Source organism: Glycine max, chromosome 10 (genome assembly GCF_000004515.6).
Source record: "Glycine max cultivar Williams 82 chromosome 10, Glycine_max_v4.0, whole genome shotgun sequence".
Classification (NCBI taxonomy): domain Eukaryota; kingdom Viridiplantae; phylum Streptophyta; class Magnoliopsida; order Fabales; family Fabaceae; genus Glycine; species Glycine max.
In genome coordinates this window covers 12,580,261-12,594,808 of record NC_038246.2, presented here as the reverse complement: position 1 = coordinate 12,594,808, position 14,548 = coordinate 12,580,261, and the positions used below count along the sequence as shown (strand labels likewise).

Genomic DNA, 14,548 nt, shown 5'->3' with positions numbered 1-14,548 from the left:
TACAAAAAATCGATGTTGCCAGTGAAGCACAAGATCGATTTTTCTTAAAATTGACATATGTATTTACATATTTTATATTTTTTTTTGTTTATTTCTAATGATACGATATCGGTTTTTTGGAAAACCGATATTGTATAGTTTAGTTTAACATTGGTTTTCATAATCGATGTTAACATTGATACTTTTAACGTTGGTAGTTTCAACATCGGTTCATAAACGGTATTGAAAGTCCTTAATAATCGATGTTAAAAGTCTATTTTCTAGTAGTGAATATCCATTTAGATACTTTATTTTAGTCATATAATTAGTCGATTGAAAATCATCTTGGAATGACAATCATTTTAAAACAATTTTCGTGAAACCGTCGTAGAGTGGTAGTTTCCAAGACAGTTTTCATACAACCATCTTGTTGAAAAAACTCGTATTTACAAAATTGTCATCGCTCTATATACTAAGACGGTTATTGGGGAACTGTGTCAAAAGCACATCGCAAAAAATTATTTTTTTTTGTAGTGTGATGTGAAATCTTCAACATTACAGTTACTTTTATTTTAAGTTGTTAATGTTTATCTATATACACACAAATGGGAAAGACATGAGGGAGAGAAATCAAGAGGGTGGTACCAAAATGAAATTAAGGAAATATTTAACTTATGATTTAAGAGAAATTAAGAAGTTACAAGGCCATATATATATATATATATATATATATATATATATATATATATAGCTATCTAGCCATAGCTTGAGTTATGGAATGTCGTTATTATCATCACCACCACCACTCACTACTGATCTTGGCGAGGATGAGTCGACCACAAAGAACTTAGGGCTCTGAGACGATGGAAGTACTCAGAAATGGCCACCAAGCACCTTGCAGCTTGGCGTGTTGTTAGAAGTTGGTGCAGACGGTGAATTGTCTGGTGCCTGAGGTTATCAGCCTGTAAGTAATTACATAAAATAATTTCATCACTCTTCAGATTTTGTTCATTAAATTCTTTATTAGTAAAACTAATAAAGAAGTTCGAAATAGAAAAAAAGTTATAAATTTATTTTATGTAATAGATAATCAACCTTGAAATTGGATTAATTAATTTTTTTTTCATCCATTCACACAGTGAATGAGTCAAAACTAATAAATAAAAATTGAGCAGTTTAAATCTCTTTTGTAAAAAAAAAAAAAAAGCAAAAACAGTTTAATCTCATATGTATGGTATTTTAAATTTTAAATTAAATTTATCCAAATAAAATGATTCATCTAAGATTCATTTAATAATATTCATTAATGCCCTAACTATGTGGATGTGTAAAAAATCCGACCACAAAACCTGGTGAGAAGTATAGGCTTAGGTGAAAATATGCAAGTGATTATAGTCATATATCGCACGATATATGTTGCAATTAAAGTACTATATGAGCTACATGAAATTTAGGAGCTAATGAACTGATAAATTTGTTAGAAGCCTGGTAGGGGATACTAGAATGGTGGCTTCTTTTCTTGTCTGGTTCTGAAACTAGAACCGAACTTGCAAAGTGCAAATTAACTATGTCCCCACTGATTTATTGATTAAATTTAGCTATAGCTAGCTAGTTTAATTTAGAAACAAATAAAACTATACATAGAGAAATTTTAGCATATGGACAACGTTGGATTGGGACCTCCTTCATTTAAAGCAGCCAGTAGCAAGTAGAAACATAAAGAAGCTGAATGTTATTTTTCAACTTTGTGACAGGATCTTATTAAAACATTGTATTAATTTCTGAATCCTAAATGATAAGAAGAATGATATATAATCAATCAGTGACACTAAAATCGTGGACCATCAAGAGGATTTTCAAGTCAACTTTGTGGCCAGTGTTAAATGGACAATTATATCTTCTCATCCCCTATTAAATGTTATTAATTAAGAAAAAAAAACCACGGTCAACTAAGAAAAAAGATAAGAAAAGAAAAGAGAGATAATTTTTTGTTTAATTAATTAATATTTTTAAAGTTGAGACATGAGAGATCATTTTTATTTAATTAATTGACAGTTTTATAGTTGAGACAAGATTGAACAGAATATGTAGACAACAAATTTTTTAGTCATAACTAAACAGAAACTACAACTTGGTCAAATTGAGACACAACTAGTTTTAAGACTAATTAATAATGGGAAAGGTTTCTTGTGATAAAATCCATATTATAATCATTGCGATGATGTTGGCTACCTAAGGATTCCTCTAGTTTCTGTTGATATTATTTTGATTGCTTACTTATCATAGTTTCAAACGTATTCTTCGGAGACTTGTACTTAAAATTAATTATTAATCATAGAAATTAAGCATAGTTGGTGAACCGACCTAGTACCATGAACGTCATAAAGAAATTTAAGACATCTTACCATTGCAGTCATCTATTTCCACTTTTCTTTTCTTTTTTTTTCGTTTTCCTTGGGTGAGTGTTTGTAGTGGAAAGTTTTGGATCAAACATGTTCACACTTATAGATTACTTTCGGTATATTAAACTATACCATATGATATGAAACATTTTTCAAATAATAATTTTAAATATATTTTAAAACAGCTCAGACAGTAATCCATTCCGTAATCAATGTAAAGATAATGAAGTTCAAATAGAAGAGTATTTACTTAATTACCAAAATAAACAAGCAAATCCCAAATTAATATAATATATTTTTAACTTAATATTATGCTAGACCATAAATATATATGTGTGAGTTGTTAGAAATAGCCAAGCAGCAAGCTATGGTGAGGGCTCTATATATATGTTGTGTCTTCAAGTTACGGTTACGACCATGACATCATAAAGGTATGGAATTCTAAACTTATGTTTCCACGAGGAACATATCAAAGAGGGACCACAATTTTCCATAGACTCACGTACGTGTATGTGACCAATGTGGTAGACATGCTGATTAGAACTAACCTTAGGAATTCAATCTTAAATGCAGTAATCAATTAATATCGTCACATTTTACTTATCAAAACAAATTGTGAATATCTTACAGGCCGTCCATATATATATATAAATCCTTACTATGATGCCTTTGCAAAAACATTTCTTAAAACAATGAAGTACTAACCTATATATGTTTTTGCAAACTTGGTGTATAAATTAGTGTTTAATCCTGATTCTGAAGAACTAAAATAGGGCATTGATTTTTCTACTACTTTCAAGCTAAACTACAAATATAAACAATAGATATATATGGACACACACAAACACATACAGAATGGAAAAATCAACTTACACAGTATATATAAATGTAAAATTTTAGATTAATTAACATTATTTAATGCTTTACACTTTACTGATATACATATCAAAATTAATGTAATAATTGTTTTAAAAATATATAAAACTTAAAACTATTATTATTATTATTATTATTATTATTATTATTATTATTATTATTATTATTATTATTGAGTTATTACATAATTTTGGTAATACTATATGATTATAATTATATATCGATAATATAAGAACGCAAACCAAATAAAATGAACTAAACGAACAAATTTTGAGAAAATAAAACATTGTCAACGCCACCCCCTGGCCTCCTTTCACCACTTATATATAGATTCCATGTAACCACCTCATGAGATGGTGAGACATGCATGCAATGCGTTGTTCATCAAAAGGGGTTGGAGTAGGTCTCCCTACCCATTCAAAGAGGAACAAATTCTCGTTCCTTACCACCCACGAGATCTGTTACGGAATTAAACTTAGTAAAAATGTCACCGGGGACCACAAAAACTAGTTAACCAAGATCACACGCTCACAAAACTTACCCAAATCACCACCACCACAAATTCAACTTGCAATGATTAACATTAGTTGGTTTTTCATCTAGAAGATTTTATATATGTGCACACATTCAAATAGTTACCATAAAATATGGTTATAGTATATGTGTTTCGGAAGTAGTTGAATCTAACACTAACAGACTTTCAGATGAAAATTACAATATAATTATTTTGAAATTTTTGTATTAATTAAAGTGTGCAGTTTCTTCATTTAACGTAATTTCGATGGAAATTTAAACACACCCTCTCTCTCTCTATATATATATATATATAGTCAAAGCATATATGTAACGTACCTGTCTCACAAAGCTTTCAAGAGTGGAGAGTTTGTTCATTGCCACAACCATTTGTCCCATGTAGTTATTCATATTTGGAGGACACCACAAAGAGTCCGATGTTATAGTCTCTGAGAGAGATTGGTTAAGAGCATCAAGCCCTTGGGAAAGAGCCTCTTCTGCCTCTTGTGTAGATTGTTGCAACCCACATATCCCAAGTATTTGTTGCTCCGTAAGAGGCTCAATTTGACCCAGAATAATCTAAATAATAAACACGCATTAATTAATTAATCAATGAAACATATATCAATTACCCCCAAATTAAAATAAAAGATTTATATAATAAGATAATGTCATTGTCTAAAAGTTAGGTTCATTTTGTTCACATGTGTGACACACAATTTTATGGTCAATGGAGGATTGTTTGCTGATTAGCCACATTAGAAAGAAAAAGGTGTTATGGAAATTGAGGAACTTCATTCCCATCAACTAGAGAGGAAGAAGACAATGATAGATAAAGACCCGTGCCACTTTGCTATGCTCTTAATTTCCTTGCTTAGTCAGTCTCTGATTCCAACCAGAAATTGAAGTGAAAGCTATGGCATAACGGGAATGAAGCCTACTATACCCAATATCGGAAACCCTTCATGATATTATGGTACCTTTAACTCCATATCCATTCATTGATGACATTAAATTCATCGCCCTTAAATTTTCTTTGGAAGCCCCCACCGACAAGTCAATGGATTCATATGATCATCTTCTTCGAAAGTTATCTAAAATTAGGAATGAACCCAAGGAAGCCCATCTTTTTTTATTTTATAAAAAAAAATATATGTGGAGTCTACTTCATTTATAGCAAAATATTTAATAATCTTACAATTTACTATATAATATGCATGTTCAATCAAAGTTTGTTCAACTTTGTCCTTTCCTTGAATTGTCCTCCAAATCTATCCGTTTAAAAACCAACATTTAATTTTCAATCCAAAAAAATTTTAAAAAATAAGGTTTATATATATTTTTAATCTCACAAATTTAAAGTATATTATTTTTAGTTTCTCAAATTAATATTTATTTATTTAATCTTTCAAATTCGTGAAAATATATTTTTAGTCCCTACTAAGTCTGGACTAAGTTTTAGCAATTTAAATATATAATTTATGATCATTTTCAACGGTAACTATAACTAAAAAATATTTTATAAATTTAAGAGACTAAAAAAATAAATTTTAATTTGGGACTAAAAAAGTCAGACTTCTAAATTTAAGAAAATAAAAATATATTTAAGTCATAAAAAAATTATTAAGTGGGACACATTAAAATTCACATAATATACCGGTCAAACTCCATATTAATAATGGTTTATTTTTTCTGAATTGGAGAGTTTAAAAATAGTCACTTATTCATACCTTGATGAGTTCAGATGGCCTGAAGCCACCAATCCACATGAAGCAACGTTCAGCTGGGGTCTTCCACATGCCAAAAACAAGGTGGAATACGTCGATTTTGGCCACCATGCTCTTAAGGCTCATTACTTGGTCATAGTGAGCCAGGCAATTGTCCACATATAAACGAAGCTCGTTCTCATGAAGGTGTTCTTGGAGTGCAGCTCTTAGCTCGCACACTATGCGGTGGTGCTCCTCTAACCATCTCGCATATTCCACGTCGAACATTGCAGCCTCTGAAATTAATTGGTAAATGCACAAAACTATATATAACATAGGCACAAACAAATGTCATATTCATATATAGAAGATAATATATATTAGAAATGCATGTTTTATTTATAATTACAAATAAATAGTATATGCAGTACTCGTATTTACATTTTCGTTTAATTATAAATATAATAAATATTTGTTGATTTTCATAATAACTACATTAAAAATTAAATTAATAATTTAAAATATTTATAATTACAATATATAAAAATATTAAACTCTATAAGCATTAGAAAGATCACCTGAGCTAATTCCACTCATGGCCATAGGAAAGCCTTGCTCCCCACCCAGAAGTGTATTTCCGCCCATTAATATGCCCTAAAATAGAAACACGCATTACTGTGTTAGTGTTTGATGTTGCATTATTGCAACACCGTCATGTCATACGCATTTATAACATTTTCTATGAGAAACGATAATTTAATTTCTTTTAAAAATAATAATGGTTTTCTTTTCAAAACTTTGTAAATGTATACTTAATACTAAATGCGTGTGTTTGTCTAGTCTAATGTATTTAAGATAAATAATCGTTCCTTCGTCAACTTTTTGAGCATATTTTAACAAAAAAATACTTTTCCAAAAATAATGTATTCAAAGAATGCACCAAGTCTTTGCCGTAGATAAGAGGTTCTTCCTTACTTGAGCTCTAGAACGTTGTAACTCTTGTTCTATCTGATTAAGCTTAATCCTACTTGACTCTAGTTGCTGAACGTACGCCTGAAATGGAGAGAGAGAGAGAGAGAGAGAGAGAGAGAGAGAGAGAGAGAGAGAAATAAATTGGTTATAGCAATTTATAGCTCAAAATTTAAATAGAAAGAGAGACCCGTTGACAAGTCTTGCCAAGAAGAAACACAAAATACTGAGATAAAATAGTCTTTCAGGGGAATTCAATGTACCTTTTTCCTGAGCCTGCTTTTCCTTGCTGCTTCTCTATTCTGAGCAAGTCTTCTTAGTGTCTTTGCACACCATTTTGAAACCAACACATTATTCAACTTTAATTACCAAAATCCAAAACAAAAAAGTGTAACATTATTAAAGAAATGAAATTAATTATCAGAGTAATCAACCTTAGGATCTGGTGTTTTGGGTGCTTCCTGCTCAGAGCTTGATGTTGTTCCCTTGCGATTGCCCTCTCGCTGAAATAGCAAGAGCATATTAAAGAGTTGATTATTAGTGAAAGAAAAATGGTTAAATATTTTTACGTACATACATAAAATTGACAAAAGAATTTATTAATAGACACAATTTTCATGTAATTTTTAAAAATTCATCAATGAAATTTTAGTAACGTCAATGGTAATGACAAAAATTATTATTAGCAATGAAAATTTTATTGCTATATAGAATTGACAAAAGAATTTAATAATAGTGACGACACAATTTATATGTAATTTTTAAAAATTCATCACTGAAATTTTAGTGACGTTAATATTAACCACAAAAACTATTATTAGTGATAAAAATTTTGTTGCTAATGCATTAAATTCTTGTCTTAATGTTTCAAGATACTATATAGGTTGTGAACCTTTACAGCTTTGGGTGGCTCAGGTGCAGAAGGGGCTTCAGTGTGTGGATTGGGCTTGGCCATGGATGACTCTGGTTGTCTCTTTGAGCCAGTGCTGGTTTGTGTGGAGGGTAATCCCATGTTAACCTGCCAAATTAAAAAAATAAAATTATATTAAAATGTTTCTTAAGTATTAGAAGCTTGCTAACACATGAGATAATAATATAATATATATATATATATATATATATATATATAGCCTTAATTAACAATATACAATTGAGAGTGGGATATGATTATGATTATTATTGTTATTAATTATTAATTATGATACCTTGGAATTGGATGGTGGCACTGCGTGCATAGGTTGAGATGGGAAAATGTTGAGAGTTGGTGGTGGCCTCATTCCTGATGATGAGTTCTCTGCCGAGGCACATACATGAAGAAAATTCAGCATCATCAACTATATGTAAAATTATATGAATAAAAAATTAACTTATATACATCACACATGTGATCAAAGACAAATTGTGGGAAATGAAAAATAAGAGATGTCTTACAAGAGACAAAATGATTACTAAACAAAACAAATAAGAAGCAAGAGAGGTGTGGGAAATTGTCATGCATTTGTAGCTCTGCCAGAAGGAGAGTGGAAAAAGTAAAAAGGGTGAAAAGAACCCATGCCCTATGTGTACCCTTTTTCAGTACATGTGGAGATCATGAATAAAATCAAGAAAACTAAGTGAGTGAGAGGCCGGGAGAGGATCAATTTTTTTTTTGTTTTTTTTTGCCACCCTTTTGTTTTTTTTTTCTTCTCTCCAAGGATCCGGTCAAACAAAGTACTATACGGTAGATAAGATATGGATCTCCTGTAACATGCTTTTGCTGTTATCAAAACAAACCTGGCCTTAGAGAATCTTTCAAACTGAAATGATGAAAAAAAAAAGCAAGAGAAAGTGCCCTCTTTCTGATTTCGAAGAAGATCGTTGAAAGGAAAAAGAAGTTTTTTTTTCTATTCCTTTATGTGTGAGTATTAGAGAGAGAGAGAGAGAGCAAGCTCACGTTTTTGGTCTTGAACACTAGAAGGGTCAGCCTGACCTTCAAGATACAAAAAAAAGGCTTGATCCAATTCCCCCAAATCATAAGCTCCAGAATCTTTGCTTCTGTTCACATAACATAAACACATGTATTAATATAATCATAAAGAAAATGAAAAAAAAATCAATTAAAATAAACAATATAATATAATTGGTATAAAAAATTTTCTCTTGTAAATTTGGATGATATATACCCCTTAGCTAATTTGTAGAAAGTGCATGCACTAATTTTTATCAGTGATTATTATTACTCACAAGAAATTTCCTGGGATAGAAGCTAATGAGGAAGATGGCATCATCCCAAAAGAGATTTGTTGGTCTGGTATTTGATGATGATGAAAATGATGTTGTGGTGGTTGTTGTTGATGATGAAGATGTAAAGGTGGGAGGAATGGTTCAAGTTGAGTTGTTGAGTTGGTATTGCTCTTAACACTTGAAGAAGCCATGACGATATTCAAAGAGGAACCTAAAGACTTTGTCTCTTGCTCTTGTTGTTGTTGTTGTGCTTCTTCTTCTAATTTATCAACAGCTATGGAGAACCCCATATTAATGGTGAAACCGCCTTCTGTTTTTTCCGCTTAAAACCATTTCTTTTGTCCACGCAAAGAGATATAGAGAGAAGAAGGGGATATGGGAGAGTCGGTGATAATTAAAACTTGTGTTGTGATCAAATAGCAATTGAAGAGGAGAGAGTGGTGTAATTGAAGAGAGAAAATAGAATTGAATGCTTGGAAACAAAAGACAAAGCTTCTTTTTCTCTCTGATCTTTTACATCTCCAGCTATCTCACCCTTTTCTCTCTCATCTTTTTTACTGTTGCAATTTTATTATTCTGAGAAAGCTGTTTAGAATTAATGCACTCTTAATTAATTAACTGTTTAGCTTCCTAATTTTTTAAATGAAAGTTCATGTATCATCCTATGAGACAACCCTGTTAATGGGATAATTTACTTACAAAAAATTTCTTTCGTATATTTAATTTAATATATATATATATATATATATAATTTTCAACTAAAAATTATTGGTTAAATCAAAATAATCTTATATTCATTTATCCACGTGGCTGAAAAAATATTTTCTTTTATAGAAAAAACAAGTTTGAGTTAAGAAGGAGATTATGTGGAATGGAAAACCAGCAATGGCTTTCTTGGGTAGTCCTCTAATTTTATTGGTGAAATGACCAAAAAAAGTCTTCCATTGTGTACAACTTTTACTATTGACGTTTCCATGCAAACATACACGTAGTTCCTTGAGGCAGCTCTGTCCATTGGATCATAACTTACCCAATTTTGTTTTAAATACATTTGTCTGCCTTCTCTTGTTTTTGACTTCTCTGTCCCTCTATTTTTAAAGATTTCTATGTTTTTGGCATTTTATTCTTGTGTCCTCTTTTTTTAAGAATATTTTCTTTATAGCTAATAAATAATACTAACATTAATTGCGTATTTTTTTACTCCTCGTAGTCTTTTGTTATCTTGGAGAGGTAATTAACATTCGCAAACCTTAATGATTTCAACGTAGATATTAAATTATATTCGCAGATGTCTTGTAAATTAAGTCATTGAATAAATTCCAGAATGATCTTCCTTGATTTTGAAAAATAATTTGTCACAAGTTGAATCATATAAGTCGTTTTTAAGATTGAGGAATATTATAGAATAATTGCAGTCATAAGAAACTAGCTTGCAGACGTAAGCTATCTCTACATGGTGGATATGGTTGAAAATACTTTAATTTAGCATTGCTCTAAACTTAGATAAAATTGACTTTGGAAAGGAATAAAATAAATAATATGTTGGATAACAAAACTTCACAATTTCCCAACAAATTTTCAAGGCACAGAGATCGGCAAATTGACCTAACAGGGTCACTCTTACAAACAATTTACTAAAATAGGGTTTCTTCCTAAATTATTTATGCACGAGGTATGTTTTTATATGCATCCCGCCACTCGCATTGGCAATACAGGTAAGCCGTCACTGGCATTGGCGACATACCGGTTGACGTGGAGGGTGTTTCGCCATTGACATTGGCGAAACACGTGAAAACTAGATTTAGCCAACAACATTGGCGAAACAGCTGCTGGTGTCAGAAGAGCGCAGCAGAGCAGGCATGGTCTCGCTACCATGGCTGGCGAAATAGCAGCAAAGGAGGCATGGTCTCGCTAGCATGGCTGGCGAAATAGTTGCCTTGCACTTTTTTTAAATTTTTTTTCTTGTTCTGTGGAATCGTGAATGCAAACACGAAAAAACAAACAGGCACTACAAAATGAAAGGGGCTGGTTGGAAGAGTGGTGGCTCCTTAAATTCACTTAGATTCTTTCTGCAAAACCACTCTCTTTCTCTCTTTGATACTATGTGATGCCAAAATGAAAAACAACAATTTATTAATTAGAGAGAAAAAGAATGAAAAATGAAAGGACACGAAACCTATTTTTAGGTCCTACCAACAAAAGCACAGCAAAATACAAAAACAGATTTTTTTTGTTTTTATAATTTTTTTACTAATGATTACATGTTTTAATTGTAATTTCGTAATTTACGTCGGTGAAATTTCATATGGTTTGGTTTCATTTATTTTGAAAAAAAAAAGAATATTTGTCTTTCTTATTTATGAAAGTTTCTTATATAAGAACATTTTATTAATTTTGATTCTATTCTTTCTACAAGACTCCTATATTGTGTATCACATTAATTATTTTATCAAACTCAGTTTTTCTTTAGAATAAAAAAATAAGATCTTAGTTTAAAAGTTCCAAACTAATAAAATGCAAAGGAGAACCATCATATACTGTTTTTCACAAGAAATTTTCATAAGTAAGAAAGACAAATAATTTTTTTTTTCAAAATAAATGAAACCAAACCATATGAAATTTCACCGACGTAAATTATGAAATTACAATTAAAACGTGTAATCATTAGCAAAAAAAATTTAAAAACAAAAAAATCTATTTTTGTATTCTGCTGTGCTTTTGTTAGTAGGGCCTGAAAATAAGCTCGGTGTCCTTTCATTTGCCATTCTTTCTCTTTCTGATTAAAATTTTTTTGCTTTTCATTTTGGCATCACACAGTATCAAAGAGAGAAAGAGAATGATTTTGCAGAAAGAATCCAAGTGAATTTAAGGAGCCACCACTCTTCCAACCAGCCCCTTTCATTTTGTAGTGCATGTTTGTTTTTTTTGTGTTTTCATTCACTGTTCCACAAAACAAGAAAAAAAATTTTAAAAAAAAAGTGCAAGGCAACTATTTCACCAGCCATGCTAGCGAGACCATGCCTCCTCTGCTGCTATTTTGCCAGCCATGGTAGCGAGACCATGCCTGCTCTGCTACGTTCTTCTAACACCAGTAGCTGTTTTGTCAATGTTGCTGGCTAAATCTAGTTTTCATGTGTTTCACCAATGTCAATGGTGAAACACCCTCCACGTCAGCCAGTACGTCCCCAATGCCAGTGGCGGCTTACCTGTATTGCCAATGCAAGTGACGGGATGCATGTAAAAACAGACCCCGTGCGTAAATAGTTTAGGAAGGGACCCTATTTGGTAAATTGTTTGTAAAAGTGACCCCGTTAGGTCAATTTGCCCACAGAGATCATACTCATTATGTTTTTGATAGCAATACGACACCAACCTACCTCTGTGACTATGCTTGATATTCCTTCCCTTAGGATATTCCTTTCTTTAGATAGCTCAGCACAGTAGGTATAACCAATTAGGATATTGTTTCAATTCTGTTATTAGGATATTTTCCTTTTATGTTATGGCCATTTGGAATGTCATATCTTATCTTTTGTTGAAATCATTATAAATATGACACTAATGAAATAAGAAGGAAGGAAAGAATTATGAAGGTAACTATTAGTGTAGTTTAGCATAGCTAGCATTGTCCTCTGTTTGTAACAATTTGGTCCAACATGTCGTCCATGGCTGCCTCCGACCATGCTAGACCACACCACCCACCAGCCCACCTCTTCCCATTGCATTCTCTCCACACAGCCATCCATCAGCAACTACCTCTATCGGATCCATCCCTTCCGTTTCAGCACACATCTTCTCCTTATGTACATCCAGCTCAATCTCTTGGGATTGATTTTGAGAGTACCCGGATCCGCTTGCTAGCCTTGTGCGGTACCACGACTTTGCAAACTGTGCAAACCATGCCGACTCTGCCTTCCATGGATTTTGCAGTGCCAACGGAAACGCTGGAACACCAAAATACAAGCACTTCCTCCACCATCCACCTACCCGCCAACAGCAAGCCCCACATGCCAATGCCTAGTAAAGAAGATGATCCTCCTAGCAATGTCATTGTGCGAGCGACGTACCCTTGCATCGGCGTTTGGCAACACGATTGTGTTGAAAGCATGGCCAACAATCAGGGTCACCGAACTACCCCACCCGACGTGCCTTTCCTCGACACAGAACAACTGATCAACGTTGCGGTGAAGGACCAAGCCGCTAAGCACTCAACCATTCTTATGAAGATGAAGGAGATCGCAGAGGCGTATCCAGAAACCACCATAAGGAATATGGTTGTCCCTGTGCCTGTTTACTTCAATGACCCACAACGTCAAACCACCAAGGATGTTAGTGTCATTTATGGGCTCAACGTGATGCGAACTATTCACGTGTCTACCACGGCTGCCATTGTTTATGGGCTTGACAAGAAGGCCATTAATTATGCTGAGAAGAACATTTTCATTTTTGATCCTGGTGGTGTGATTCATGGTTTGACATCCCTTTTCGCTCTATGTCGCAGAAATTTAGCTGTTGTTATGGCTACTGGGTTTGTCTCTTTGCTCTGCGGCGCAAGCCACAACCCCACCCTCTCGACCTTCATGTGTTGCAAACCCTCGAGGTTATCATTGGCAGGGCCCAAACCAGCAATTTCACTCACATACCTATTTTTTCTACACCTACCCCCTGTATTTGCTTGTTTTTATTGCCCAACATTAAAGACAAGGTTGGTTTTTCAGAGGTGGATAATGATAGCAATACGACACCAACCTACCTCCTTGACTAAGCTTGATATTCCTTCCCTTAGGATATTCCTTTCTTTGGACAGCTCAGCACAGTAGTTATAGCCAATTAGGATATTGTTGCAATTTTGTTATTAGGATATTTCCTTTTCTGTTTTGGAATGACATATCTTATCTTTTGTTGAAATTTATAATGACAGTAATGAAATAAGAAGGGAGGAAAGAATTATGAAGGTAACTATTAGTGTAGTTTAACATAGGTAGCATTGTCCTCTGATCGTAACAGTTTTCACTTCCACACCTATAGATAGCAGTCGCCTAATGATATTTGAAGATTAATTAGTAACCGAATGTCATGAGAAATTATATAAAATATTCCTACTAGAAGTTTCTATTTTTCTTTCACCACCAAAATCATATGCAAATGTAAGATTGTTAATTAATTTAATTGATTAATTAAAGGCCGTCAAATATTGTTCTTGGAAAATCAGGGTTAAATATTTAATTGGTTTAATTTTTTTAATACTAAATTATCTTTCTAATTTCAACATAAAGCTATTATTTTAAAAAAGAATGTTATACAGAACCCCACCAAAGTCAATACCTCTTATAATTCTTAATCAATGAAACTTAATTAACCCCTTGTTGTTGCAATTGCAGATAGGACCCTTTGAAATATCTAACGTCCCTCTATTAATTTAATTTTTATATATTTTGATTAATGAATACAGTCAACATAAACTCAAAAATAAAAAGGAGCGCGGCGGCGGAGCTGGAAACACGTGCAGCGGAGTATTGGACTGATATGATAACTCATGGGCCGGGTTCAAACGAATGTTAAAATTTAGGAACTTTTTTTTAAAGGCAAAATTTAGGAACATAAAATGAAACTAATTTTTTTATATAAAGGCAATGCTTCAAAATAGGAAAGAGACATCCCGATTATGTTCGTATCCCTCCTCTTAAAGATCATTAGCAATGTCGTCCTATCATTTATTTAAATGAAAAATAAAAAGAAACAAGAAGAACATGGGGGACTAAGTCAAAACTCAGGGATGAAAACTAACAACACCTAAAAGCAAGTAAACCACATCGATCGTGATGAAAAATACTACGAATGAAAGGAGGTAAAGAATCTCACCAAGTCAATTCTAATCTA

At 32.6% G+C, this 14,548-nt stretch overlaps 1 protein-coding gene across 2 annotated transcripts; it reads right to left on the bottom strand.

Moving 5' to 3' along the window:
• Nucleotides 1-524: 524 nt before the first annotated feature.
• TGA11 (bZIP transcription factor 11) lies at nucleotides 525-9,253 on the bottom strand. Of its 2 annotated transcripts, none has more exons than XM_006588847.4 (11): nucleotides 8,669-9,253; nucleotides 8,379-8,479; nucleotides 7,651-7,739; nucleotides 7,344-7,463; nucleotides 6,880-6,948; nucleotides 6,709-6,768; nucleotides 6,452-6,529; nucleotides 6,055-6,130; nucleotides 5,501-5,772; nucleotides 4,110-4,349; nucleotides 525-941 (listed from the first exon to the last, which is right to left on the bottom strand). In XM_006588847.4, exons 1-11 carry the CDS (start codon nucleotides 8,956-8,958, stop codon nucleotides 789-791), a joined length of 1,548 nt encoding a protein of 515 aa, XP_006588910.1. In that variant the 5' UTR covers nucleotides 8,959-9,253; the 3' UTR covers nucleotides 525-788. The 2 variants fall into 2 exon arrangements, with proteins under 2 accessions (XP_006588910.1, XP_003537178.2); XM_003537130.5 differs by having other exon boundaries at nucleotides 527-941; nucleotides 7,338-7,463; nucleotides 8,669-9,252.
• Nucleotides 9,254-14,548: the final 5,295 nt, after the last annotated feature.

Bases quoted from the DNA above. Each gene is read 5' to 3' on its own strand.
- TGA11 (XM_003537130.5), bottom strand. From the start codon at position 8,958: ATGGGGTTCTCCATAGCTGTTGATAAATTAGAAGAAGAAGCACAACAA. The intron at 8,480-8,668 runs GTGAGTAATAAT...TTATGTGAACAG, and splicing joins TCTATCCCAGGAAATTTCTT to AAGCAAAGATTCTGGAGCTT. The intron at 6,769-6,879 runs GTTGATTACTCT...TGGTGTGCAAAG, and splicing joins CCAAAACACCAGATCCTAAG to ACACTAAGAAGACTTGCTCA.